Here is a 27,231-nt window from a genome sequence, read left to right as displayed (position 1 = left end):
GGCAAATACGATGGAATACACAGAGCTGGTGAGTGTAACCAGCAGAATTGGAGAGCAGTAGGAAAAAGCATTTAAAGAGGACTGGAAAATGTTTGTAGACTATATGAAGAACTTCTGTAAACGGGTCAAAACGCTAGCAGGTTTAGAATAAATTCAGCAGTGGAAATAAAATGTGAAAAGAGAAAAGACAGAGTGATTATAATAAGGTAAAGGTAAAGGGACCCCTGTCCATTAGGTCCAGTCGTGGCCGATTCTGGGGTTGCGGCGCTCATCTCGCTTTATTGGCCGAGGGAGCCGGCGTACAGCTTCCGGGTCATGTGGCCAGCATGACTAAGCCGCTTCTGGCGAACCAGAGCAGCGCAAGGAAACGCCGTTTACCTTCCCGCCGGAGCGGTACCTATTTATCTACAGTACTTGCACTTTGATGTGCTTTCGAACTGCTTGGTTGGCAGGAGCTGGGACTGAGCAACGGGAGCTCACCCCGTCGCCGGGATTCAAACTGCCGACCTTCTGATCGGCAAGTCCTAGGCTCTGTGGTTTAACCCACAGCGCCACCCACGTGATTATAATATGCAGCAGTAAAAGATGTTAGAAGGAAGGCATGGAAAGGCAGAAGGGAAGTCAATGTTTTAATTTTAAAATTTTTGATTGTAATGTTGAATGAGAACTATGATGATGAAACCATGTGAATAAAAGTTTAAAAGAGAGAGAGGAGAGCCCAACTGGGCAGGGGTCCAGCACAAGGCTGGTCTCTGACACAAACAGAACCCAGAGCTCCTAGGCACCTTTGAGGAGCAACATTCCAGCAGATACACTAACTACGTCAACCCAAAAGGACCACAAACAATTATCAACAACTGGATCAGAACCGGACTCTTACCACCGTGGTGAGAGCTTTTTCCGTGGCATTGAAGACCTTCGAATGCGGAATTCCCATCTCCGACTTGTATTTGAGGTTGGTGACAGTGTAATTGACGGTGAAGTGCTCAATTGCCCGAGCTGGAGGGGTCTGAGTTGTTGCTGGAATAAAGCGGAGACGGAGGCAGTCTTAGGCAAGAGGGAGAAAATTCAGCTTGGCTCTCATTTCAGTGCAGAACTAACAGGTTTGCACTTCATTCCCATTAGAGCCATTATCAAGATAACCATATGCCTCTTGTAAGGATTCTACAGCCTTTCATAGTTATACTTACATGGTTCCAGAGGGACTTCATTATATCCTGGGGGGAAAGAGAAGAGGTGATAGTTTGTGGAGAGAAAAAGAAGACATTGCAGCATTTTTCTCTAAGGCAAAACTGGCAGGAAAATAGGCAAGATTCTCCCTCCCCTCTGCCCTGCAGCTCTTCATATTGGGATTGGTGCCTCCTTGTACCGTATTTTTTGCTCTATAGGACGCACTTTTCCCCCTCCAAAAATTAAGGGGAAATGTGTGTGCGTCCTATAGCGCAAATTCAGGATGCGTGGCTAAGCCCAAAGCCAGAACAGGGAGACGGAGCGCTGCACAGTGCTCCGTCTCGCTGTTCTAGCTTGGGGATGGCTGCGCAAAGCCTCCACAGGGCAGTGGGGTGCCTTCACCCCGCTGCTCTGTGGAGGCTTCAAAAGCTGCGCTCTGGGGGCTTCAGGCAGCTATCCGCAAGCCTTCGGAGCGCAGCAGGAGTTCCGCTGCGCTTGGAAGGCTTGCGGATAGCCGCCTGAAGCCTGGAGAGCGAGAGGGGTCGGTGCACATGATCCCTCTTGCTCTCCAGGCTTCGCTTCACTGGAGAGGCGCTGCACAGTTTTCCCTCTCTGCGCAGCGCCCCTTCAGTGAAGCGGGAGGAGAAATGGAAGGGGCTCCATTTCTCCTGCCGCTTCGCTGAAGGGGCGCTGAGCAGAGAGGGGGAGAATTCCCCCCCCTCGTTCTCCCCCTCCTGTGGTCCGGAGTGTCCTATAGAGCGAAAAATACGGTATTGTTTCCTTCCCTTAATAAAGAAACTAAATGGGCGATAGACTCATGTCTTCCTCTCTGACCAGTGAATGACCTGATCTTCCTGTTAGCCCCTTGACACCCCAATGGGAAGGCCACTCAAAAGCATGGCACCTGAGGGAATCTATAGCAGAATGAGCAAATGCCCCCAAACTGCTTCGCTACCGTTAACGCAGAGACTGTATCTCTCCAAGTCGTAGGGCCCCATCTTGGTGAAGCCACTTGTCCGGTTAACGATTTCATGATACACATTCACTCGGTTGAACGCCAGGGCAGCGGAGCTGTTCCGGTAAGAGCAGACGGCATCCATCCCGGTTTCGTCCCCTTTTTGCACCGGTCTGGAAGGCAAGAGAAAGGATTTGAGCAGGAGCCTCTAGAACAGGCCAAAGGGGTGGGTCCGAGAGGAATGAAGCTGCTGCTGTCCGGGGAAGAGATGATCAAAGCTGAAATGTCTACAGGTAAGAGGAAGGCTGACCTCAGAGTTGACACTTTGCATCCCATATACGCCGGGCCGATACTGCTACTGCGGAGGACTCTTCCAAACTGAAAAAGAAAGGATACGTTGAGTATTGTTATTTTGAATCCAATATTCCGAGTGAGTAAATGTTATTTGTACCTTTTACAAGATTGTGTGATTGTTATTTTAAGCCGAAATACCAGGAGAATCCAGACTGCCTTAAAGCATCCAGGATTAAGGCTAAAATTAGCTGATCTAAGCTTCCCTTTCAAGCTGCTGAACTCACAAACATGAGGAAGGAAAGATAATATCTAATAAATTTATCCTCTCCTAGCATCAAGTCACATCCCAACAGTTACAACCTATTTAATAGCCAGTTTATGGACCGAAGCTTATGTCTAAAAGGTCCTAGCCTACCATTGGAGGTCAAACTACCAAGGAACACCACCAAAGCATCCCAAACAATCAACGCCAACTGGAACCAGTCTTACCAGAGTGGTGAGTGCTTTCTCTGTGGAGTTGAATGCTTTCGAATTGGGAGTTCCCATCTCTGGCTTGTATCTGAGGTTGGTTACAGTGCAGTTCATGGTGAACTGTTCAACTGCCAGGGCTGGGGTTGGGGTTGGTGCTTTGGTCACCAAGGGTAAAACAGCTAGAAAGGAAAACAGCTATCGATCAATGCTCTTCCATGGAAGCTCTGCAAGAGACCCAACATCCTCTGGCTCCCCTTCCCCTCTCCCCACGTTCTGAACAAAGTTAGGATTTGATTGTGGGACTTACTTGGTTTGAGAGGTTGCTCATTGTAGCCTAGGCAAAAAGGAAAGATAAGAGCAATTAGTATGAAAGTCAGCAGCATATCTCTTCTTTCCAAAAATGCAAGAAGGGCTTTTACACTCGCCAGAAGCTTGGCTCTGCCCTCACCGGTCTTGGAAGGATCCTTTTAAAAAGTCCCATATGCTCAGATACTTTGCGCCTGTTCATTGTGGGGATATAGGAAGCCCAGAGCACTTGTTCTTTAAATGTCCCTTTTAGGAAGAGGCACGTAGTTGAGACCGTTGATCCCCTGCTGGTGAGGCTCGCTGACCTCCCGGAAAAGCAAAAATTTGACCTTTTCCTGTTAGGCAAAGATCATAAGACGACCCGGATGGTCGCCAGATTCTGTGTACAGATCTGTAGGCACAGAGCATCCCCCGACCCAAACTAGTTCGTTAAGAAAATCCCCAAACTCGGTTCCATGGGTGATTCTGGGTCATCTCTCTGCGGTAGCTTATCTTAAAGTTTTAAGTGTCTATACGCTTATCGCATTTATAAATTTTAAATTTACTGTTGTACATTGTTTTAAATGTTTGTTTTCCTTCTGGGATTGTACCCCCAGGTGTGTTTTATAAGCTGGTCTCCGACCGTAATAAATTTATCTATCTATCTATCTATCTATCTATCTATCTATCTATCTATCTAGCATGAAAGGCAAGGGGGAGAAAGAATTATTACGACGATCCCTGATTGCAATATGCAGGCACCAAACCCCCTCCATATATATAAGGAAAGCATAATAATGTTGTGTGAAAAAGGATTCCCATTATGGCAGAGCAAAGGAATGAGCCTTTGGCAATGTTGCAATACTGCAAACACACCCACAGATATTCAACGCACGTGAAATGCATAAAAACTATTTGGCCAATGTCGTTTTGTTTCATTTTTTTCATTTCACTTTAAATTTGGCTACCATTATTTTATTATTATCATTTATTGAATTTATATACCACGCCATACCTGGAGGTCTCAGGGTGGTTCACAGAACAAAATCAAAACAGAAAACCACAAAAATATATAATCAATATCCACCATTGACGTAGAGGCTGTATCTTTCCATGCTGTAGGGACCCATCTTGGTGAAACCGCTGGTCCGGTTGACGATTTCATGGTACACCTTCACTCGGTCAAAGGCGGGCATAGTGGAGTCGTTGCGGTAAGTGCAGACGGCGTCCATTCCGGTTTCATCCCCGTCTCTCACTGGTCTGAGAGGAGAGGGAGAAGGAAAGAGAGAGTTTTAGCAGAAATATTGGGATGTGTGGGTCAAGAGTAAGGAGTATTGAATTGTTAGGAACAGAAGGGCACAGGATGATGCTGGTCCTTTTGAACAATGGCTGGTTTAACTAGGAACCCAGGGAACTGACTTATACCGACTGGTCCATCAAGCTCAATATTGTCCACACTGATTGGCAGCACCTCCCCAGCAGTCTTCCTTACTACCCTGCCCAACCCAGAGGTGCTGAGGACTGAGTCTGGGGCCTACTGCTTGCATAGCAGACGCTCAGCAACCAAGTTATGGTCTTTCCCCTAAATGTAGTACAAGATTCTAGTCCTCTAGGTTAAACAGGAGCTCAGGAAGCTGCCCCATACTCAGTCAGACCATCTAGCCTGGTATTCTCTGCTCTCCAGGGCCAGATTCACTACCTTCCCTTCACTTCCCCATTACCTGCCCTTTGGTATTTGTACTGTATTTATTAGAAAATGTATTTTACAAAGAATAAGTTGTGCTGGGGAAAATAAAACCTATGTAATGTAATGGCTGCAAAATCTTGTGACTCCAGTTAAGGGCACAGAAATGCTGAACTGTGGCCTTGTCAATGTGTTAACGCCCTTTAAAAGTGACCATGTGTGTGTCTGAAGGAGCTGGTGCGGACAGACAAGCTATAATTTATGGGCTGCTTCAAAGGTGTTTTGGAAGCTAGAAGATCCTCTCTTGGACTCAAGAGAGTGAGATGCGTTGCATTGGACTTAGCATATATGTATGATATTGCTTGTAACAGCTGCCATCCTGCAAGTAAAGGGTCATCTTCAAAGTCTCATGTGTGGATTCTACTTCATCACTAGGGCTTCGAGGGTGAAACCGCTGCATCACTCTGCGTGACTCAGGAAAAAAGCAAGGCTTACTTCAAAGCTGTGACTTTGCATCCCGAATACTCTGGGGCGATACTGCTTACGGAGAAGATTCTGCCAAGCTGGGGGAAAAGACAAGATACATTGAGTACGTTGAACCTAGATGCTCCGCACCTTACGAGAATCAATTTTGGCAAGTGGATCGGAACCCAACTCTTACCAAATGCCTGTCTAAATAAAGAAGAAGAAAAAGTCCTAGCCTGTCAGTGGAGGTCAAACTACCAGGGAACACCACCACAGCATCCCAAACAATCGATGCCAACTGGAACCAGTCTTACCAGAGTGGTGAGTGCTTTCTCTGTGGAGTTGAATGCCTTCGAATTGGGAGTTCCCATCTCCGGCTTGTATCTGAGGTTGGTTACGGTGCAGTTCACGGTGAATCGTTCAACCGCCAGGGGTGGGGTTGGGGTTGGTGCTTTGGTTGGCACTGGAGGCAAAACAGCTGGAAAGGAAAACAACGATATCTTGGCAGTCTTCCGTTGAAGCTCTGTCACGAGACCGTCACCCCCGGTTTTCCTTCCCTGCCCTCCATGTTCTGAATGGACTCAAAATCAGGTTTCCAATACGGTACTTACTTGTTTCACGAGGCTGTTCGTTATACCCTAGGTAAAAGGGAAGGAAGGAATGGTTTGTGTTAGAATGAATGTGATGAAATAATTCTTGCTTTGATCCCTGGTCTACAAGATGCACTTGCCCATGGACACTTGGAACCCCCCCCCCAATATCCCAGGAAGCCGTTACAAATACACAATCAAAGGCACAGAGCCCACCCCGTTCCAAGACCCACTCTTCCACTGTTGAACAGCTCTCACCATCAGAAAGTTATTCCTGATGTTTAGTCACAATCTCTTTTCTTGTCATTTTAATCTGTTTGTGTCCTACCCTCTGGTGCAGCAGAAAACAAGCTTTCCCCATCTTCCATGTTCAGATATTTCCTCGCCCTTCCAACATTTGAAAATGGCTATCCTATCTCCTCTCAGTCTCCTCTTCTCCACACTAAACTCACCCAACTCTCTCAACTATTCTTCATAAGGTTTGGTTTCCAGGCCCTTCTTAGTCACCCTCCCCTGCACATGTCAACATCCTTCTTAAATTGTAGTGCCGAGAACAGGACACCGTATTCCAGGTGTGGTCTGACCAAGGCAGAACAGAGTGGGACTGTGACTTCCCTTGATATGGACACTAGACTTCTGTTGATGCTGTCTAGAAAAGCATTCACATTTTGGCTGCGGTCTCACCCTGTTGATACATGTTAAGCTTGTTGTTTACTAAGACACCTAGACTTTTTTCACATCCTGTCAAGCCAGGTGCCTCCCCAATTCTCTTTTCTGAACCTGGTTATTCCTCCCTGAATGTGAAGGAACAACCTGATGCACAAAGTTTCCCAAACTTCCTAACTTGCCATCCCTTACTCCAAAGTGTACAGCAACAACAACCATTCAGAAGCATTAGAATAATACAGACATGTCCACCCCCCCACTACTAAATCATCTTTAAAAACCAACACTAGGCTACCGTTGACATAGAGGCTGTATCTTTCCATGCTGTAGGGACCCATCTTGGTGAAACCACTGGTCTGGTTGACGATCTCGTGGTACACCTTCACCCGGTCAAAGGCGGGCGTGGTGGAGTCGTTGCGGTAAGTGCAGACGCCATCCATTCCGGTTTCATCCCCATCACTCACAGGTCTGGGAAAAGAGAAATAATTTGGGATGCAGGACTGACCACAAAGGTGGAAAACAGAGGAGGGAGGAAGTCACTCTTGCCAGAGTGAGAAAGGACCAGAGGATATGCGTTTCCGCACTTGAGGAAGGCTTACCTGAGCTGAGTCACTTCACATCCCAGATACGCTGGGCCAATGCTGCTCTGGCGGAGAATTCTTCCAAACTGAAGAAGGAAGGAAACATTGAATTGGTGAAATCATCAGGCTCACCCACAACACATCCCATGCCAGTCTCACAAGTAGATGGGAATCAGACATACCAGCATGGTGAGTGCTTTCTCCGTAGCGTTGAAGGTCTTTGAGTTGGGAGTTCCCATTTCTGGCTTGTATCTGAGGTTGGTTACGGTACAGTTGAGGGTGAAGTGTTCAAGTGTTGGGGTTGGGGTTGGGGTTGGCGCTGGCAAAGTGGCTGCAAGTGGAAGAATAGGACACATGGCAGTGCTCAGAGGTACATCGTGTGATGGGATTGTGACACACAGCAAAGCAATCAACAAAAGCATGTTAAAATTTATGCTCTTCCACTGAGGCACAGCCATTACTGACACCCTCATTTTAGTCGTTCCCTTGAGTTTGTCATGAGCACAGTTTATGGATAATGATATGGTACTTACTTGATGCAGCAGGAACTTCTCTGTAACCTAGGACAAAGAAAGACATGCTTGTTTATGAATGGACCAAGACAGCGGTGTTTCAGTTGTAGACACTTGAAAAGGGTTCAATCTAGTCTTCCACTGAGTGTAATCCTCCTCAGGGGAGGCTCCCCCCCCTCCATTCCCCTGTCTTTCAGCCTATGAAACATGAAATCCCTGTTTAGAGAGCTCTCAGTTCTGGAGTGAGAGGCCTCATCTCTCAGGAAATCATGGACACAACAAGAACACCGAGCTCAGAAGACACTCTATTTCTATACTATGACACAAACCCCACATAAGGCATGCACACGAGATGATCAGGAAACAGCTGGTTACCATTGACGTAGAGGCTGTATCTTTCCATGCTGTAGGGACCCATCTTGGTGAAACCGCTGGTGTGGTTGACGATCTCGTGGTACACCTTCACCCGGTCAAAGGCGGGCGTGGTGGAGTCATTGCGGTAAGTGCAGACGGCATCCATTCCGGTTTCATCCCCATCACTCACAAGTCTGGGAGGAAAGAGAGAGAGAGAGGTTGAGCCAAATTATGAGCAGTTGGAACAGTTGGGCGAGACAGGATCATTTGTGTCTGTTCAAGGGATGATCAGAGTTGAAAGGTTCCCGTGTTTGGGGATGGCTCACCTGAGCTGAGTCACTTTGCATCCCACATACGCTGGGCCAATGCTGCTGTTGCGGAGAATTCTTCCCAGCTGAAAAATGAAGGAGGCATTGAGTACATCAAACCAATAGGATCATGGCAAGCCATTCTCACAAGTGGGCAGGAATTGGACTTACCAGTGTGGTGAGAGCTTTCTCTGTAGCGTTGAAGGCCTTTGAATTGGGCGTCCCCATTTCTGGGTTGTACTTGAGGTTGGTTACAGTCCAGTTGACGGTGAAGGGTTCAACTGCCAGGGCTGGGGTTGGTGTCAGGGCTGGCGGAGGGGCTAGCACAGGAAATGAAATAAATGGATCAGGAGAGGCTAGCGGCTCACTGCTTGGTGTGACTGACCAAAATAACAACCAATCAATTTAAATGTGTTTGGCCAACACTATTGCCTTCCTATAACTCTTTTCCTTGAGTTTGGTGAAAGGGCCATGAAGAGTTTTTAGAAGTTGGAACTTTTAAAGCAAACTTACTTGGTTCAACTGGGACTTCATGATAACCTGGGGAAAAAGAAGAAACACAGGTTTATAAATGAGGCAAAACAGTGGTGTTTCAGATGGAGATTCCCGGCAAAAAAATACCGCATTTTTTGCTCTATAAGACTCACTTTTTCCCTCCTAAAAAGTAAGGGGAAATGTGTGTGCGTCTTATGGAGCGAATGCAGGCTGCGCAGCTATCCCAGAAGCCAGAACAGCAAGAGGGATTGCTGCTTTCACTGCGCAGCAATCCCTCTTGCTGTTCTGGCTTCTGAGATTCAAGATTATTTTTTTCTTGTTTTCCTCCTCCAAAAACTAGGTGCGTCTTGTGGTCTGGTGCGTCTTACAGAGCGGAAAATATGGTAACTGGTTGCATCCAGAATTCCCTTGTGTGGTGTACTGCTCAGAGCGGGGTGGGTGGGTCTCCAATCTATCTCCCTCTCAACCAGCTCTGTGGGGATTGGGAAAGCTTCTTGAACATGGGCTACGTGGTGCAGTAATAGGGGCAGGAGCAAGAAGGAGGCGTCCTTCTCAGATGTTGATGGCCTCTTCCACAATCTATCTCTGCAGCCAATTCACCTTCCTTCAACTCATAGAGTTTGAAATCCCCCATTTGAAAGCATGTCATTCAGGAGATGGAGCCCTCATCTCTCTGAAAACATTAGACCTGATGAGGAGACGGTACCCTCAGGACACCTGCACTGTAACTACGACACAAACCACACAGAGAGGTAGTCTATGTACATGAAATCATCAAGAAACACTAGGCTACCATTGACGTAGAGGCTGTATCTTTCCATGCTGTAGGGACCCATCTTGGTGAAACCGCTGGTCTGGTTGACGATCTCATGGTACACCTTCACTCGGTCAAAGGCGGGCGCGGTGGAGTCGTTGCGGTAAGTGCAGACGGCGTCCATTCCGGTTTCATCCCCGTCTCTCACCGGTCTGGGGAAAGAGAGAGAGAATTTGGGATGCAGGACTGACCACAAAGATGGAAAACAGAGGAGGGAGGAAGTCACTCTTGCCAGAGTGAGTAATGTCCAGAGGATATATGTTTCCGCACTTGAGGAAGGCTTACCTGAGCTGAGTCACTTCACATCCCAGATACGCTGGGCCAATGCTGCTCTGGCGGAGAATTCTACCAAACTGAAGAAGGAAGGAAATATTGAATTGGTGAAATCATCAGGATCACCCACAACACATCCCATGCCAGTCTCACAAGTAGATGGGAATCAGACTCACCAGCATGGTGAGTGCTTTCTCCGTAGCGTTGAAGGTCTTTGAGTTGGGAGTTCCCATTTCTGGCTTGTATCTGAGGTTGGTTACGGTACAGTTGAGGGTGAAGTGTTCAAGTGTTGGGGTTGGGGTTGGGGTTTGTGTTGGCGTTGGCAGAGTGGCTGCAAGTGGAAGCATAGGAGGTACATTGTGTGATGGGATTGTGACACACAGCAAAGCAGTCAACAAAAGCATGTTAAAATTTATGCTCTTCCACTGAGGCACGGCCCTTGCTGACACCTTCATATAACTGCTTCCCTTGAGTTTGTCATGAGGAGCACAATTTAAGGAAAATGATACGGTACTTACTTGATGCAACAGGAACCTCATTATAACCTAGGACAAAGAAAGACATGCTGGTTTTTGAATGGACCAAGACAGCGGTGTTTCAGTTGTGGACACTTGAAAAGGGTTCAATCCAGACTTCCTCTTGAGCATAATCCTCCTTAGGGGAGGCTCCCCCCCCTCTTTCCATCAATGAAACATGAAACCCCTGTTTAGAGAGCTCTCAGTTCTGGAGTGAGAAACCTCATCTCTCAGGAAATCATGGACACAACAAGAAAACTGAGCTCAGTCTATTTCGGTACTATGACAGAAACCCCACACAGAGATAAGGCATGTACATGAAATCTTTAAGAAACACTAGGCTACCGTTGACGTAGAGGCTGTATCTTTCCATGCTGTAGGGACCCATCTTGGTGAATCCGCTGGTCTGGTTGACGATCTCGTGGTACACCTTCACCCTGTCAAAGGCAGGCGTGGTGGAGTCGTTGCGGTAAGTGCAGACGGCGTCCATTCCGGTTTCATCTCCATCACTCACAGGTCTGGGAGGAAAGAGAGAGAGACAGGTTGAGCCGAATTATGAGCAGTTGGAACGGTTGGTCGTGACAGGATCATTTGTGTCTGTTCAAGGGATGATCAGAGCTGAAAGGTTCCCATGTTTGAGGATAGCTGACCTGAGCTGAGTCACTTTGCATCCCACATACGCTGGGCCAATGCTGCTGTTGCGGAGAATTCTTCCCAGCTGAAAAATGAAGGAGGCATTGAGTACATCAAACCGATAGGATCATGGCAAGCTATTCTCACAAGTGGGCAGGAATTGGACTTACCAGTGTGGTGAGAGCTTTCTCTGTAGCGTTGAAGGCCTTTGAATTGGGCGTCCCCATTTCTGGGTTGTACTTGAGGTTGGTTACGGTCCAGTTGACGGTGAAGGGTTCAACTGCCAGGGCTGGGGTTGGTGTCAGGGCTGGCGGAGGGGCTAGCACAGGAAATGAAATAAATGGATCAGGAGAGGCTAGCGGCTCACTGCATGGTGTGACTGACCAAAGTAACAACCAATCAATTTATATGTGTTCACACTGATGATGTTCCATTGACATATGGCCAACACTATTGCCTTCCTATAACTCCTTTCCTTGAGTTTGGTGAAAGGGCCATGAAGGGTTTTTAGAAGTTGGAGCTTTTAAAGCAAACTTACTTGGTTCAACTGGGACTTCATGATAACCTGGGGAAAAAGAAGAAACACATGTTAATGCAGCAAAACAGTGGTGTTTCAGATGGGGATTCTGGCAAAAAAAATAACTGGTTGCATCCAGAATTCCCTTGCCTAGTGTACTGCTCTGAGCAGGGTGGGGTGGGCCTCCAATCTACCTAACTCCCAACCAGCTCTGTGGGGATTAGAAAAGCTTCTTGAACATGGGCTATGTGGTGAAGTAATAGGGGCAGGAGGAAGAAGGAGGCGTCCTTCTCAGTTGTTATGACCTCTTCCACTATCTATCTCTGGAGCCAATTCAGCTTCCTTCAGCCCATTTGAAAACATGTCATTCTGGAGATGGAGCCCTCATCTCTCTGAAAACAGTAAACCTGATGAGCAGACGGTACCCTCAGGACACCTGCACTGTAACTACGACACAAACCACACAGAGAGGTAATCTATGTACATGAAATCATCAAGAAACACTAGGCTACCGTTGACGTAGAGGCTGTATCTTTCCATGCTGTAGGGACCCATCTTGGTGAAACCACTGGTCTGGTTGACGATCTCATGGTACACCTTCACCCGGTCAAAGGCGGGCGCAGTGGAGTCGTTGCGGTAAGTGCAGACGGCGTCCATTCCGGTTTCATCCCCGTCTCTCACCGGTCTGGGGAAAGAGAGAGAGAATTTGGGATGCAGGACTGACCACAAAGGTGGAAAACAGAGGAGGGAGGAAGTCACTCTTGCCAGAGTGAGAAAGGACCAGAGGATATGCGTTTCCGCACTTGAGGAAGGCTTACCTGAGCTGAGTCACTTCACATCCCAGATACGCTGGGCCAATGCTGCTCTTGCGGAGAATTCTTCCAAACTGAAGAAGGAAGGAAACATTGAATTGGTGAAATCATCAGGCTCACCCACAACACATCCCATGCCAGTCTCACAAGTAGATGGGAATCAGACATACCAGCATGGTGAGTGCTTTCTCCGTAGCGTTGAAGGCCTTTGAGTTGGGAGTTCCCATTTCTGGCTTGTATCTGAGGTTGGTTACGGTACAGTTGAGGGTGAAGTGTTCAAGTGTTGGGGTTGGGGTCGGCGTTTGTGTTGGCGTTGGCAGAGTGGCTGCAAGTGGAAGAGAAGGACACATGGCAGCGTTGAGAGGTACATTGTGTGATGGGACTGTGACACACAGCAAAACAATCAACAAAAGCATGTTAGAATTTATGCTCTTCCACTGAGGCACGGCCATTGCTGACACACTCATTTTAGTCGTTCCCTTGAGTTTGTCATGAGGAGCACAGTTTCTTATATTTTTATTTTATTGGGTTTTATAAACAATAATAATGTTATACAAACATGTATAGCACATATTCTCATGTCATTTGTGTATCACATAAATACCATAATAAATGTGGAAAAATTTCTACAACATACTCACACAGTTTAAGGATTATGATATGGTACTTACTTGATGCAACAGGAACTTCATTATAACCTAGGACAAAGAAAGACATGCTGGTTTATGAATGGACCAAGACAGCGGTGTTTCAGTTGCAGACGCTTGAAAAGGGTTCAATCCAGACTTCCACTGAGTGTAATACTCCTCAGGGGAGGCTCCCCCCTCTCCATTCCCCCCTCTTTCCACCTATGAACCATGAAATCCCCTCATAAGGGAGCTGTTCCTGAAGGAAGAACTGTGAGGGGAGAGACTCCATCAGGCAAGGCCTCCTTCTGCCTGCCTTGCTCTACCCTCTAGTCTTTGCTTCTCAATGTGTATTGTATTGTTTTATGCACTGTGGCTTGCTGTTGTTTTATTGATTATAGTTTAGATATTATTTATTATAACTGTTGAGTGGATTTCTGTTTAACTTTTATATGTTGATTGACAGGGAACTGCCATTGGCTCAGAGGCGAGAAATAGAAGGGCAGTTGTGTTACAGGGAGCCTCTGAAAATCTTGCGATGCAGCTCAGTTCCTCTACCAGGGAGGAGGAAAGCCCCACCTCCAGTGGGGAAGAGAGGCAAGGACCAGAGGATGCTGGCAGGAGCCTTAACACTGCTTCTGGGCAAGCTGGTCTGGAGGGAAACACGCCCTTGCCACCACCCATTCTGCGCAGTAGTTTGGGGCGCAGCGAGAGGAGGAGACGGTTGGGGGTAACGAGACTCTTATGTTGGGGAGGTCCAAAAAAAGACCACTCCCGGATTCTGCTAGCGATTGAGCCAGACATGAGCTTTGGGGCTCTTCGCTGTAAATAGTTTGCACAAAAAGAAAGCCTGTAAAACACAGGTCGGAGTCCTGCCTGGTTACTCTCGAGCAACCGCTACAGCCACATGACATTGATATTATTATTTTATACTATTCTAATGATTGTTGAATGTTACTTTTTTGATGTAGGCTGCCTATTTTAAAGTTATCTTTATTATCACATTTTTGCATTGCATTAGATTGTTATAAGATGTACAATTTTTGTTTCTTCAGCTTGTAAACCGCCCTGAGTATTGTAACATAGAAAGACGGTACACAAATTAAAAATGATAATGATGGTGATGATGGAGTGAGAGGCCTCATCTCTCAGGAAATCATGGACACAACAAGAACACCGAGCTCAGAAGACAGTCTATTTCTATACTATGACACAAACCCCACACAGAGATAAGGCATGCACACGAGATGGTTAGGAAACAGCTGGTTACCATTGACGTAGAGGCTGTATCTTTCCATGCTGTAGGGACCCATCTTGGTGAAACCGCTGGTCTGGTTGACGATCTCGTGGTACACCTTCACCCGGTCAAAGGCGGGGGTGGTGGAGTCGTTGCGGTAAGTGCAGACGGCGTCCATTCCGGTTTCATCCCCATCACTCACAGGTCTGGGAGGAAAGAGAGAGAGACAGGTTGAGCCGAATTATGAGCAGTTGGAATGGCTGGGCGAGACAGGATCATTTGTGTCTGTTCAAGGGATGATCAGAGCTAAAAGGTTCCCGTGTTTGGGGATGGCTCACCTGAGCTGAGTCACTTTGCATCCCACATACGCTGGGCCAATGCTGCTGTTGCGGAGAATTCTTCCCAGCTGAAAAATAAAGGAGGCATTGAGTACATCAAACCAACAGGATCATGGCAAGCTATTCTCACAAGTGGGCAGGAATTGGACTTACCAGTGTGGTGAGAGCTTTCTCTGTAGCGTTGAAGGCCTTTGACTTGGGCGTCCCCATTTCTGGGTTGTACCTGAGGTTGGTTACGGTCCAGTTGACGGTGAAGGGTTCAACTGCCAGGGCTGGGGTTGGTGTCAGGGCTGGTGGAGGGGCTACCGCAGGAAATGAAATAAATGGATCAGGAGAGGCTAGTGGCTCACTGCATGGTGTGACTGACCAAAGTAACAACCAATCAGTTTATATGTGTTCACACAGATGCTCTTCCATTGACAAACAGCCAACACTACTGCCTTCCTATAACTCCTTTCCTTGAGTTTGGTGAAAGGGCCATGAAGGGCTTTAAGATGTAGGATTTTTAAAAGTAAACTTACTTGATTCAGCTGGGACCTCATGATAACCTAGGACAAAGGAAGACAGGCTGGTTTGTGATTGGACCAAGACAGTGGTATTTCAGTTGTAGACACTTGAAAAAGGTTCAATTCATACTTCCACTGAGTATAATCCTCCTCAGGGGAGGCTCCCCCCTCTCCATGCCCCACTCCCAAATTTCCTTCTGCCTATGAAAGATGACATCCTCAGTTCGGGATTGAGGAGCCTCATCTCTCAGGAAATCATGGACACAACAAGAAACTGAGCTCAGAGGACAGTCTATTCTATTCCATTACACAAACCACAGACAATTAATCTATGCACATGAAGTGACTAAGAATCTCTTGGCTACCGTTGACGTAGAGGCTGTATCTTTCCATGTTGTAGGGACCCATCTTGGTGAAGCCACTGGTCTGGTTTACAATCTCATGGTACACCTTCACCCGGTCAAAGGCAGGCGTGGTGGAGTCATTGCGGTAAGTGCAGACGGCATCCATTCCGGTTTCCTCCCCATTGCTCACCGGTCTGGGAGGAGAGAGAAAGAATTTCAGGACAGACCAAAAAGGTGAACAACAGAGGAGGGATGAAGTCACTGTTGCCGGAGTGAGTAATGTCCAGAGGATACATGTTTCCACATTTGAGGAAGGCTTACCTGAGCTGAGTCACTTCGCATCCCAGGTACGCCGGGCCAATGCTGCTGTTGCGGAGAATTCTTCCAAACTGAAGAAGAAAAGAAACACTTAATTGGTGAAATCAACAAGCTCACTCACACCTCATTGCATGCCATTCTCACAAGCGCCTCAAAATCAGACTCACCAGCATCGTGAGCACTTTCTCTGTAGCGTTGAAGGCCTTCGAGTTGGGAGTTCCCATTTCTGGCTTATACCTGAGGTTGGTTACGGTACAATTGATGGTGAAGCGTTCAAGTGTTGGGGTTGGGGTTTGTGATTGTGTTGGTGCTGGCAAAGTGGCTGGAACAGGAGAAGAAAGATACGTACTAGGGTCAAGAGATTTATAGCATTATACAATAATTATACCCTATCCATTAAAGGGTGCTCATATTGACACACGGTTCACTGATGCATTACCAAATGCTTTAACATCATGAGTCTCATCCCTGACTATGTTGTAAGAGACTCTACTTAAAAATACTTAGGTGGTACTTTCTTGCTTCAAGAGGGGCTTCATTGTAACCTAGAAAAGGACAAGATAAACTGGGAGTGTGTTGTGTTACAATTTCGATGTGGTTCTACTTACTTGTTTCAGGAGGGTCTTCATGATAACCTACAGAAAAGTAAGAGATGGTCATTTGAGAAGCTCTCAATATATTGATATTTAAAATGAGGAGGTTCTTTTCTGGGGCAGGAGAATTGTTACGTCCTCGTGTATTCAGAAGATGCACCAAGCTGAGGAACTGAGAAGCATCTCACATGTATATGACACAATCATGTCCATCACATGACAATCACCTCAATCAGCTTTGGACACTTTCATGACATGGGGAGGCCTCCTGGGCAGAGGACACAAACCTCTATAACGTCATCCCTGCACCCAGATTGGCACAGCAACTCAAGCAGGAACAAAATCACATGAATATACCCCAGCATTCAGTTCACAAGCAGGGATCCTAAAATCTCTGTAAACATTGGCTCAGATGAAGGCTGGGTTTGAGGGTACTGCACAAAACTCTCTCTCTCTCTCTCTCTCTCTCTCTCACACACACACACACACACACACACACACACACACACACATATAGAATCTATGCACTTCAAGGGCTCCACAACTTGTTTACCATTGACGTAGAGGCTGTATCTTTCCATCTCATAGGGCCCCATCTTGCTGAAGTTGTCCGTCTGGTTGACGATCTCATGGTACACCTTCACTCGGTCAAAGGCGGGGCTGGTGGAGTCATTGCGGTAAGTGCAGACGGCGTCCATTCCAGTTTCATCCCCGTTCTTCACTGGTCTGGGAGGACAAAGAGAGAGGGAGATCATTAAGGGTAGAAAGGATGCCAAAATGTCTGCAAAAATTGAAGATTGAAAAGAGTTTTGGTGGGGGAGATTCATAAAGACCAAGCGGGCTTTCTTCCAGGAAGACATTTGTCAGACAATGTGAGAAACATAATAGATATTATGGAGTTGCTGGAAGTTAATATTAATACTAAGGCAGTATTAATATTTGTGGATGCGGAGAAAGCCTTTGACAATATTTCTTGGAGTTTTATGAAAAAAAATCTCCAAGGGATGGGGGTAGGCCAAGGTTTTGAGAATGGTATAGGTGCAATTTATTCTGAACAAAAAGCAAAACTGATTGTAAATAATGTAGTAACAGAAGAATTTGCTATTGAAAAAGGGACACGACAGGGGTGCCCAGTATCCCCATTACTCTTTATATCTGTCTTGGAGGTCTTATTAAACATGATCAGAGGGGACCAGCTGGTTAAAGGGATTCAGGTCGGAGCTAAACAATATAAACTGAGAGCGTTTGCAGATGATCTAGTATTAACTTTACAAGAGCCAGACACTAGTACGAGAAGAGTTTTAGAGCTAATACAAGTATTTGGTCAAGTAGCAGGATTTAAGTTGAACAAACAGAAAACGAAAGTATTGGATAAAAATCTAACAGTGGTTGAAAGAGAGAGGTTTCAGAGTGAAACTGGTTTAATGGTAGCAAAGAAGGTGAAATACCTGGGGATTAATTTGACATCTAAGAATGTGAATTTATTCAAAGATAATTATGAGAAATGTTGGTCAGAAGTTAAGAAAGATTTAGAAGTATGGTCAAATTTGAGACTTTCCTTGTTAGGCCGAATCGCTGTTATTAAGATGAATGTTTTGCCGAGAATGTTGTTTTTGTTTCAAACATTGCAGATTTTGGACAAAATGGATTGTTTCAAGAGGTGGCAAAAAGATATATCTAGATTTGTCTGGCAGGGCAAAAAGCCCAGAATAAAATTTAAAATATTAACTGATGCAAAAGAAAGAGGGGGGTTTGCCCTGCCGGACTTAAAGTTGTATTATGAATCAGCGGCTTTTTGCTGGCTGAAAAGTTGGCTGCTTCTTGAAAACACAGACATTTTGGATTTGGAAGGGTTCAATAACAGATTTGGCTGGCATGCATATATATGGTATGACAAGGTTAAAATTCATCAAGGTTTCAAAAACCATATTGTTAGGAAAGCATTATATAATGTTTGGATTCGGTATAAAGATTTGCTGGAAAACAAAACCCCCAGGTGGCTGTCACCAATGGAAGCTAAGGAAGTGAAAAAACTTAATATGGAACCCAAATGGCCAAAATATTGGGAAATTATAGAACATGAGGAGGGAAAAGTGAAATTGCAGAGCTATGAGAAATTGAAGTCAAAAGTAAGAGATTGGCTTCATTACTATCAGATAAATGAAGTTTTCAAACTGGACAGGAAAATTGGCTTCCAGGTGGAGAGGTCAAAATTAGAAACAGAGCTATTGGAACCCAATACTAAGAATCTGTCAAGAATGTATAACTTGCTGTTGAAATGGAATACACAGGATGAGACGGTTAAATCAGCTATGATTAAATGGGCACAAGACATTGGACATGATATTATGTTTGCTGACTGGGAACAGTTATGGACCACCGGTATAAAGTTCACGGCATGTAATGCCTTAAGAGAGAACATTATGAAAATGATCTATAGGTGGTACATGACCCCAGTCAAGCTGGCAAAAATCTACCATACGCCCAATAACAAATGTTGGAAATGTAAGGAAACTGAAGGTACCTTTTACCACCTTTGGTGGACGTGCCCTAGGATTAAGGTCTTCTGGGAAATGATTTATAATGAAATGAAAAAGGTGCTTAAATGCACTTTCGTGAAGAAACCAGAAGCTTTCCTCCTGGGCATGGTAGGTCAATTGGTGTTAAGGAAAGATAGGACGTTTTTTATGTATGCTACAACAGCAGCAAGAGTACTCTTAGCAAAGTACTGGAAGACACAAGAACTACCCACACTGGAAGAATGGCAGACCAAGGTGATCGACTATATGGGACTGGCGGAGATGACTGGCAGAATCCGTGACCAAGGGAAAGAGACGGTGGAAGAAGATTGGAAGAAATTTAAAGTTTATCTTAAGAATTGTTGTAAAATTAATGAATGTTAAAATGTCTTGGGTAATGCAAAATAGAATTGCAGTGACAAACAATTGGATATGAGAAAAAGATTTAAAGAAAGTGCTATAAGTATTTGAAATTAGGGGTTGCTGAAAAGATTTAAAACAGGGATGCAGAAAGGGGAGGTATGGGGAAGTCGCTGAAAGAAGGTTTAAGGAAAAAAAGGTCAAGAAATTATACGTGTTTATATGTTTGTTTGTTTATGTATTGTGTTGTATTGTCTTTTTAATATGTGTTGAAAAACCAATAAAAAATTTATTAAAAAAAAGGGTAGAAAGGATGGAGTCCCACTTGCCAAAGTGTGTTCCCACTGGAGGAAGACTTACCTGAGCTGAGTCACTCTGCACCCCAGATACGCAGGGCCAATGCTGCTGTTGCTGAGGAATCTGCCAAGCTGAGAGAGGAATGAGACACGACGTCAAAACAAGAGCCTGGTCTACCCCTCCTCACAAGCCGTTCTCACAAGCAGTCGCAATCAGACTTACCACTGCGATGAGTGCTCTTTCCGTTGTGTTGAACACTGTAGAATTGGGTTGTCCCATCTCTTCCCTGTACTTGAGGTTGGTGACGGTGAAATTGACGGTGAATTGTTCAACCACTGGAATTGGGGTTGTTGTTTGGGCTGACGTCGGCAGAGTGGCTGGAAGAGACGTAAGTATTTCATAAATTTCCATTCCACCCTTCCCAAAGGGGAGGTAGAATAGTTAAAACAAGAGGAAATCAAATGAAGGAATTCCCACAATACAATAATTAAAATGCAAGACATCAAACTCTCAGGTCTCACACAATATATGTTTCCACCTTAAGAGATTGAAATACTTTTAATTTCAACTAGAAGTTGATGGAACCGTGTGATTGAGAAATGAGAAAAGAAAACCAAATAAAGCAATATTCAGAATGCAGGAATTAAAAGGAAGGCCATGAAACTTCATATTCTCAAATTATATATCCCCTTCTTAACAGATTGAAATATTTGCAGTGTCAACTTGGTGTTGATCACATGGTGAGACTGATAAATCTAACAAATTAATCACTTGAATCAAGGAAGCTTCATTTTGGCACTCTTCCACTCATGCATTGTCAACATCAGCTACTCTGATTGTCAGAAGGGGGGGGGTATAAGTGTTAGAATTTCAATGTGGTTCTACTTACTTGTTTCAGGCGGGTCTTCATGATAACCTACAGAAAAGTAAGAGACAGTCATTTGAGAAGCTCTCAATATATTGATAGAGGGTTTTTCTGGGGCAGGAGAATAGTTATGTCCTCCTGTATTTGGAAGATACACTACACAGAGGCAGTGAGACCCATCCTGCACGTATATGACACAATCATGTCCATCACATGACAATCCCCTCAATCAGCTTTGGACACTTTCATGACATGGGGAGGCCTCCTGGGCAGAGGACAAAGACCTCTATAACATCATCCCTGCACCCAGATTGGCACAGCAACTCAAGCAGGAACAAAATCACTTGAAAATACCCCAGCATTCAGTTCACAAGCAGGGATCCTAATATCTCTGTAAACATTGGCTCAGATGAAGGCTGGGCTTGAGAGTACTGCACAAAACACACTCTCTCTCTCTCTCACTCACACACACACACACACAGAGAGAGAGAGAGAGAGAGAGAGAGTGTTTTGTGCAGTACCCTCAAGGTACATCAAGGGCTCCACAACTTGTTTACCATTGACGTAGAGGCTGTATCTTTCCACCTCATAGGGCCCCATCTTGCTGAAGTTGTCCGTCTGGTTGACGATCTCATGGTACACCTTCACTCGGTCAAAGGCGGGGCTGGTGGAGTCATTGCGGTAAGTGCAGACAGCGTCCATTCCAGTTTCATCCCCGTTCTTCACTGGTCTGGGAGGACAAAGAGAGAGGGAGATCATTAAGGGTAGAAAGGATGGAGTCCCACTTGCAAGGTGTGTTCCCACTGGAGGAAGACTTACCTGAGCTGAGTCACTCTGCACCCCAGATACGCAGGGCCAATGCTGCTGTTGCTGAGGAATCTGCCAAGCTGAGAGAGGAATGAGACACGACGTCAAAACAAGAGCCTGGTCTACCCCTCCTCACAAGCCGTTCTCACAAGCAGTCGCAATCAGACTTACCACTGCGATGAGTGCTCTTTCCGTTGTGTTGAACACTGTAGAATTGGGTTGTCCCATCTCTTCCCTGTACTTGAGGTTGGTGACGGTGAAATTGACGGTGAATTGTTCAACCGCTGGAATTGGGGTTGTTGTTTGGGCAGGTGTGGGCAGAGTGGCTGGAATAGACATAGGTATTTCATAAATTTCCATTCCACCCTTCCCAAAGGGGAAGTAGAATAGTTAAAACAAGAGAAAATCAAATGAAAGAACTCCCAGAATACAATTATTAAAATGCATGACATCAAACTCCCAGGTCTCGCACAATATATATTTCCTCCTTAAGAGATTGAAATAATTTTAATTTCAACAAAAGTCGATGTAATGGTGTGAATGTGAATTGAGAAAAGAAAACCAAATAAAGCAATATTCAGAATGCAAGAATTAAAACAAAGGCCATGAAACTTCATATTCTCAAACTATATATCCCCTTCTTAACAGATTGAAATATTTTCAATGTCAACCAGAAGTCGGTCATATGGTGAGATTTGGAAATCTAATCAAACAAACAAACAAACAAACAAACAAACCAAAGAGTACTCATGTTGCTAGACTTCCCCTGGTGCATTTTCCACATCACCCCCCCCCCATCCCATCACTCTTTTCCCTGTTTTTGTCAGATTGGGGTGTTGTTTTCAGAATTTAAATTTGGTTCTACTTACTTGTTTTAAGAGGGGTTTCATGATAACCTATGGAAATGCAAGAGACGTTAATTCAGGAAATTGCATGATGTAATACAACAAACAGGCTTTTCAAAGATAATAGTAACTGGTTGGGATTTCTCACTATTTTGGACGGTGCACCGTCTGTACACAGGAATAAACATCCTTCAACTCTATGAGAAAATCATCTCACTGCCAAGGGAGCCTCAGACCCTCACACAACATCTGGTGAAAACCTCCATAGTCATATCTCTGCATCATGATTAGCCCCGTTCTACCCAAACAACACACAATATCATATTCAACAAAGTCGGCAGCATTCTGTCTCAGAAATTTGGCCTCTGGAGAGGGCTGGACTGGGGAAACTGCTGTGTTGCTTCTAGTAACATTCATGGACACACACACAGATCCACAGACATCCAGATAATTGATGCACATCCAAAGCTTAAAAAAACCACTCAGCTACCATTGACGTAGAGGCTGTATCTTTCCAGATAGTATTGCCCCATCTCAGTGAAACCGTTGGTCTGGTTGACGATCTCGTGGTACACCTTCACTCGGTCAAAGGCGGGCGTGGTGGAGTCGTTGTGGTAAGTGCAGACGGCGTCCATTCCGGTTTCATCCCCATCTCTCACCGGTCTGGGAGGAGAGGGAAATCAGGATTCAGGATTGACCACAGATATGGCAAGGGGGGACAGAAGACGCCAACCTTGTTTGCCTGGGTTGCCAGCAGAGCAGATATGTTCTCGCCTTTTAGGAAGGCTTACCTGAGTTGAGTCACTCTGCACCTCAGATATGCCAGGCCAATGCTGCTGTTGAGGAGAATTCCATCAAGCTGAAGAAGGAAAAAGACACTGAGTATATTCCACCCTACAGAAAGTGTCCACACATCCCTTGCTAACTGCCATGGAGTCAGGCTTACCAGATGGGTGAGATCACTCTCTGTTGCATTGAATATTTTGGAATTGTGAGTTCCCATCTCTTCCCTGTACTTGAGGTTGGTGATGGTGAAATTGAGGGTGAATTGTTCAACCGCTGGAATTGGGGTTGTTGTTTGGGCTGGCGTTGGCAGAGTGGCTGTAATAGATGTAGGTATGTTATGAATTTCCATTCCACCCTTCCCAAAGGGGAAGCAGAATAGTTAAAACAAGAGGAAATCAAATGAAGGAATTCCCAGAATACAATAATTAAAATGCATGACATCAAACTCCCAGGACTCACGATATATATTTCCTCCTTAAGAGATTGAAATACTTTTATTTTCAACAAAAGTCAATGGAATGGTGTGATTGAGAATTCAGAAAAGAAAACCAAATAAAGCAATATTCAGAATGCAAGAATGAAAACAAAGGCCATGAAACTCCATATTCTCAAATTATACATCCCCTTCTTAACAGATTGAAATATTTTGTATGTCAACTAAGTGTCGATCACATGGTGAGACTGATAAATCTAACAAATGAATCGCTTGAATCAAATAAGCTTCATTTTGGTACACTTCCACTCATGCATTGTCAACATCAGCTCCTCTGATTGTCAGGGGGGGGGGCTTGCTGTGTTAGAATTTAAATTTGGTTCCACTTACTTGGTTCAGGAGGGGTTTCATGATAACCTAGGGAAATGGAAGAGACGATCATTTATGAAATTGCACAATGTAATACCACAAACAGGCTTTTGAAATATAATAGTAACTGGTTGGGATTCCTCACTATTTTGGACGGTGCACCGTCTGTACACAGGAATGAACATCCATCACCTCTATGAGAAAATCATCTCACTGCCAAGGAGCCTCAGACCCTCACACAACATCTGGTGAAAACCTCCATAGTCATATCTCTGCATCATGATTAGCCCCATTCTACCCAAACAATACACAGTATCATATTCATCAAAGTCCGCAGCATTCGGTGCTAGAAATTTGGCCTCTGAAGAAGGCTGGGCTGGGGGAACCGCTGTGTTGCTTTTATTAACATTCATGGACACACACACATCCACACATATCCAGATAATTGATGCACATCCAAAGCTTAAAAACCACTCAGCTACCATTGACGTAGAGGCTGTATCTTTCCAGATAGTATTGCCCCATCTCGGTGAAACCGTTGGTCTGGTTGACGATCTCGTGGTACACCTTCACTCGGTCAAAGGCGGGCGTGGTGGAGTCGTTGCGGTAAGTGCAGACGGCGTCCATTCCGGTTTCATCCCCATCTCTCACTGGTCTGGGAGGAGAGGGAAATCAGGATTCAGGATTGACCACAGATATGGCAAGGGAGGACAGAAGACGCCAACCTTGTTTGCCTGGGTTGCCAGCAGAGCAGATATGTTCTCACCTTTGAGGAAGGCTTACCTGAGTTGAGTCACTCTGCACCTCAGATATGCCGGGCCAATGCTGCTGTTGAGGAGAATTCCATCAAGCTGAGGAAGGAAAGAGACATTGAGCATACTCGACCCTATAAAAAGTGTACAAATTTATCTACACATCCCTTGCTAACTGCCATGGAGTCAGGCTTACCAGGCGGATTAGATCACTTTCCGTTGCATTGAATATTTTGGAATTGTGAGTTCCCATCTCTTCCCTGTACTTGAGGTTGGTGATTGTGAAATTGAGGGTGAATTGTTCAACCGCTGGAATTGGGGTTGTTGTTTGGACTGGCGTCGGCAGAGTGGCTGGAACAGAGGGGGAATAAATGAACGTGTGTATTCGGTAAATTTCTACCCCATTCTTTCTTAGCAAAGGGCACCCAGGATGGTTAAAAGGGGGAAATGAAATAAAGCAATACCCAGAATACAATATTTGAAATGAATGTCATAAGTTTGCCCGCCTTCAAAGGTGGCGTGGCCAGGGGGCTCCACTGATCTGTTGGCTGGCTGGGGAAGGATCTCCCAACTGCCGGCCAATTGGCCAATGGCGGCAGGTTTCAGGTGGGAGTTCCCCAGGGGCGGGCCCCGTGGAACCCCTTCCCATCAAATGCCAAGGGGATAAGTAACTATACAATCTTTAGAAGACAACTAAAGGCAGCCTGGTATTGAGAAGTTTTTAAAATGTTTTTCAATGTTTAATGTTTTTGTATCTGCCGGGAACCGCCCAGAGTGGCTGGGGAAACCCAGCCAGATGTGTGGGGTCTAAATAATAAAATCATTATTAATATGCTTCCAGCTCCCCCTCCCTTTAAAAATCATTTTTTAATAATTAAAAACAAAACCATCACTGTGAAATTTTCTTACTTGTCAACTGGGATGCCGTGGAGGAAATTACTGGCAGCTGTCTGGGGGTTGTCACTACCGGGGTGATTTTGATGGTTGTGCGGGCTGTTGCGGGTATAAGTGGAGGCAGCGTAGGTTTTGCGGAAGAGCCTATGGAGGAAATAGAGAGCCAGGGGGTTACCATGAGAATATGTGATGGGGAGATGAGATAATCCTTCTCCCTTTGCCTGCCCTTTAAGTCCCCAGAAAGGGTTCATATCAATGAAATCGAAAGATAACTTATGTGATGCATGCTTAGAGCACTGGTTCTCAAAGGATCATCGTTTCGTCCTGGTGAGTGGGTTTGCATGTTCCTATGACCCTTGTGAGTGAAGCTGTCGGGAATCTCGTACTCCCAGCAGGGTCACCCAAGGCAGTAAGGTCAAAGGCGAGGAGCTAGACAAAGAATGATCCAAGAAGTCCTCAACAGCAGAACAGGTGGAAGATAACAAGGGGCATGTTACAACGGTTGTGAAGGCGGACGAAGAAACTACCGGTCGCCGTGATACTCATGTCATCGGAATACAGCCTTACTGATCCCCACACATAAAACAAATTCACACACAGGCTTCTTCAAAAAAGCCACCCCACCACTCAAAAAAAGTCCCATGGTGATTGGCAAATGGTAACAGGAGCAGGACCATGAAATGTGGACGCCCTAGTCATGAACCAGGACATGGGCGGCGGATACAGATTCAGTCATTCTGACTAAAGGAATGAGGCAGTTGAGCAGCTCGGGACTAGAAAAGGATGTGTGGATCCAGAATTGAAAGGAGAGGATGGCAAGTGTGGCAGGAAGATTCAAGGACAATCCAAGAAACATTTAAGTGTAGTAGAGTATCTATCTATCTATCTATCTATCTATCATCTATCTATCTATCATCTATCTATTTGCAGAATATGGATAGACATCTTTTCAAAATGAGAGCAAGACCTGCCAGGGACATTGCAGTGAAGGGTGGGTCAGAAAGTGAATTATCCCGAACAGTATCAGCAATAGTTAATACTCACTTGTTGTTCCGACACGGGGCGTAGTTGCCTGTGGTGTTGTGGCATTCTTAACACCTCCCGGTTGCAGGATTGGCTTTTCGGTAACAGGCTGGATCACAGATTCGTTGCGTTTGGTGGCTGGAAGGGGACAGATTTCCATTACTGCCGGCCAGAGATCTTTGCTGACATGTCCCTGCTCCCACTTTCAGACACAGACTCTCAGCTCGGTTTCCATCAGCCAGTGCATCGGTTGCTATGATGCATACGGCATGCAGGTCAAGAAACGCAACAGAGGCCGAGATATGTGGCAAAGGAGAAGCTAAGATGTTGTGCCAACAACTGACAGTCCCTGTGCCGTGGTGTGGCATAGGGGGGACCCAGAGGCGATTGCCCTGGGCACAAAATTGTAAGGGGCACAAAATTTCAACACCCGGTGCTGCCTCAATACAGCTACATGCTTCCGTCACTGGGCTTCTCCATGGGAACCCAGAAGTGACCTCTCCAGACCATGGAATGGCTCCTATTTTCTTATCTCTGCAGCTGCGATCTCCTGGGTGACACATGCAGTTGAATGTGAAAGCGTACTCCAACTGTTTCTTTGCCACCCTGCTCCACGCGGCCCTGGGCAACCCACGCTACGCCACTGGCCCCATGGGGCCTCCCATTCAATGAGCGGAGAAGTCAGACACTTGCATAGTTGGTGTCCTGATCCTCAGGCCGGACCACTGAGAGGAGGTCTGGGGGAACCCCAACAACAGCGGACTGTCAAAAAGTCTTTACATGGGATAGAAAATACCGTATTTTTTGCTCTGTAAGACTCACTTTTTCCCTCCTAAAAAGTAAGGAGAAATGTGTGTGCGTCTTATGGAGCGAATGCAGGCTGCGCTGCTATCCCAGAAGCCAGAACAGCAAGAGGGATCGCTGC

General features: G+C 45.6%; 1 protein-coding gene and 1 long non-coding RNA gene across 6 annotated transcripts in view; one reads left to right on the top strand and one right to left on the bottom strand.

The window, feature by feature from the left end:
- MUC16 (mucin 16, cell surface associated) overlaps window positions 1–27,231 on the bottom strand; it is a 60,389-nt gene that overhangs the window by 31,418 nt on the left and 1,740 nt on the right. Inside the window, exons 2-52 of one of the 5 annotated variants that reach the window (XM_083594307.1) lie at window positions 26,328–26,444; window positions 25,299–25,427; window positions 24,586–24,740; window positions 24,421–24,488; window positions 24,120–24,292; window positions 23,659–23,685; window positions 22,996–23,150; window positions 22,841–22,908; window positions 22,540–22,712; window positions 22,074–22,100; window positions 21,376–21,530; window positions 21,217–21,284; window positions 20,955–21,127; window positions 20,422–20,448; window positions 19,755–19,909; window positions 19,596–19,663; window positions 16,910–17,082; window positions 16,372–16,398; window positions 15,931–16,085; window positions 15,767–15,834; window positions 15,467–15,639; window positions 15,117–15,143; window positions 14,749–14,897; window positions 14,596–14,663; window positions 14,291–14,463; window positions 13,066–13,092; window positions 12,565–12,719; window positions 12,401–12,468; window positions 12,095–12,267; window positions 11,604–11,630; window positions 11,236–11,384; window positions 11,083–11,150; window positions 10,778–10,950; window positions 10,436–10,462; window positions 10,094–10,248; window positions 9,930–9,997; window positions 9,624–9,796; window positions 8,849–8,875; window positions 8,507–8,655; window positions 8,354–8,421; window positions 8,049–8,221; window positions 5,936–5,962; window positions 5,639–5,802; window positions 5,355–5,422; window positions 4,263–4,435; window positions 3,198–3,224; window positions 2,909–3,069; window positions 2,436–2,503; window positions 2,126–2,298; window positions 1,191–1,217; window positions 881–1,020 (exon numbers count right to left, since the gene is read on the bottom strand). In XM_083594307.1, the coding sequence (XP_083450433.1) occupies window positions 881–1,020; window positions 1,191–1,217; window positions 2,126–2,298; window positions 2,436–2,503; window positions 2,909–3,069; window positions 3,198–3,224; window positions 4,263–4,435; window positions 5,355–5,422; window positions 5,639–5,802; window positions 5,936–5,962; window positions 8,049–8,221; window positions 8,354–8,421; window positions 8,507–8,655; window positions 8,849–8,875; window positions 9,624–9,796; window positions 9,930–9,997; window positions 10,094–10,248; window positions 10,436–10,462; window positions 10,778–10,950; window positions 11,083–11,150; window positions 11,236–11,384; window positions 11,604–11,630; window positions 12,095–12,267; window positions 12,401–12,468; window positions 12,565–12,719; window positions 13,066–13,092; window positions 14,291–14,463; window positions 14,596–14,663; window positions 14,749–14,897; window positions 15,117–15,143; window positions 15,467–15,639; window positions 15,767–15,834; window positions 15,931–16,085; window positions 16,372–16,398; window positions 16,910–17,082; window positions 19,596–19,663; window positions 19,755–19,909; window positions 20,422–20,448; window positions 20,955–21,127; window positions 21,217–21,284; window positions 21,376–21,530; window positions 22,074–22,100; window positions 22,540–22,712; window positions 22,841–22,908; window positions 22,996–23,150; window positions 23,659–23,685; window positions 24,120–24,292; window positions 24,421–24,488; window positions 24,586–24,740; window positions 25,299–25,427; window positions 26,328–26,444 (5,459 nt within the window). Of the gene's footprint in view, window positions 1–880; window positions 1,021–1,190; window positions 1,218–2,125; window positions 2,299–2,435; window positions 2,504–2,908; window positions 3,070–3,197; window positions 3,225–4,262; window positions 4,436–5,354; window positions 5,423–5,638; window positions 5,803–5,935; window positions 5,963–6,875; window positions 7,049–8,048; window positions 8,222–8,353; window positions 8,422–8,506; window positions 8,656–8,848; window positions 8,876–9,623; window positions 9,797–9,929; window positions 9,998–10,093; window positions 10,249–10,435; window positions 10,463–10,777; window positions 10,951–11,082; window positions 11,151–11,235; window positions 11,385–11,603; window positions 11,631–12,094; window positions 12,268–12,400; window positions 12,469–12,564; window positions 12,720–13,065; window positions 13,093–14,290; window positions 14,464–14,595; window positions 14,664–14,748; window positions 14,898–15,116; window positions 15,144–15,466; window positions 15,640–15,766; window positions 15,835–15,930; window positions 16,086–16,371; window positions 16,399–16,909; window positions 17,083–19,595; window positions 19,664–19,754; window positions 19,910–20,421; window positions 20,449–20,954; window positions 21,128–21,216; window positions 21,285–21,375; window positions 21,531–22,073; window positions 22,101–22,539; window positions 22,713–22,840; window positions 22,909–22,995; window positions 23,151–23,658; window positions 23,686–24,119; window positions 24,293–24,420; window positions 24,489–24,585; window positions 24,741–25,298; window positions 25,428–26,327; window positions 26,445–27,231 lie in introns of all 5 variants that reach the window. The other 4 variants (XM_083594308.1, XM_083594309.1, XM_083594310.1 and 1 more) reach the window with 4 other exon arrangements.
- Window positions 20,930–24,621, top strand: LOC310753625. The gene is made up of 4 exons (XR_014543397.1): window positions 20,930–21,069; window positions 22,568–22,663; window positions 24,148–24,243; window positions 24,447–24,621. It is a non-coding gene; the product is annotated as an uncharacterized lncRNA (long non-coding RNA).

Source organism: Podarcis filfolensis (genome assembly GCF_964270895.1).
Source record: "Podarcis filfolensis genome assembly, chromosome: 18".
Lineage (NCBI taxonomy): Eukaryota > Metazoa > Chordata > Lepidosauria > Squamata > Lacertidae > Podarcis > Podarcis filfolensis.
Note: the sequence above shows the minus strand (reverse complement) of the source record. Positions and strands in the feature narration are given on the sequence as shown.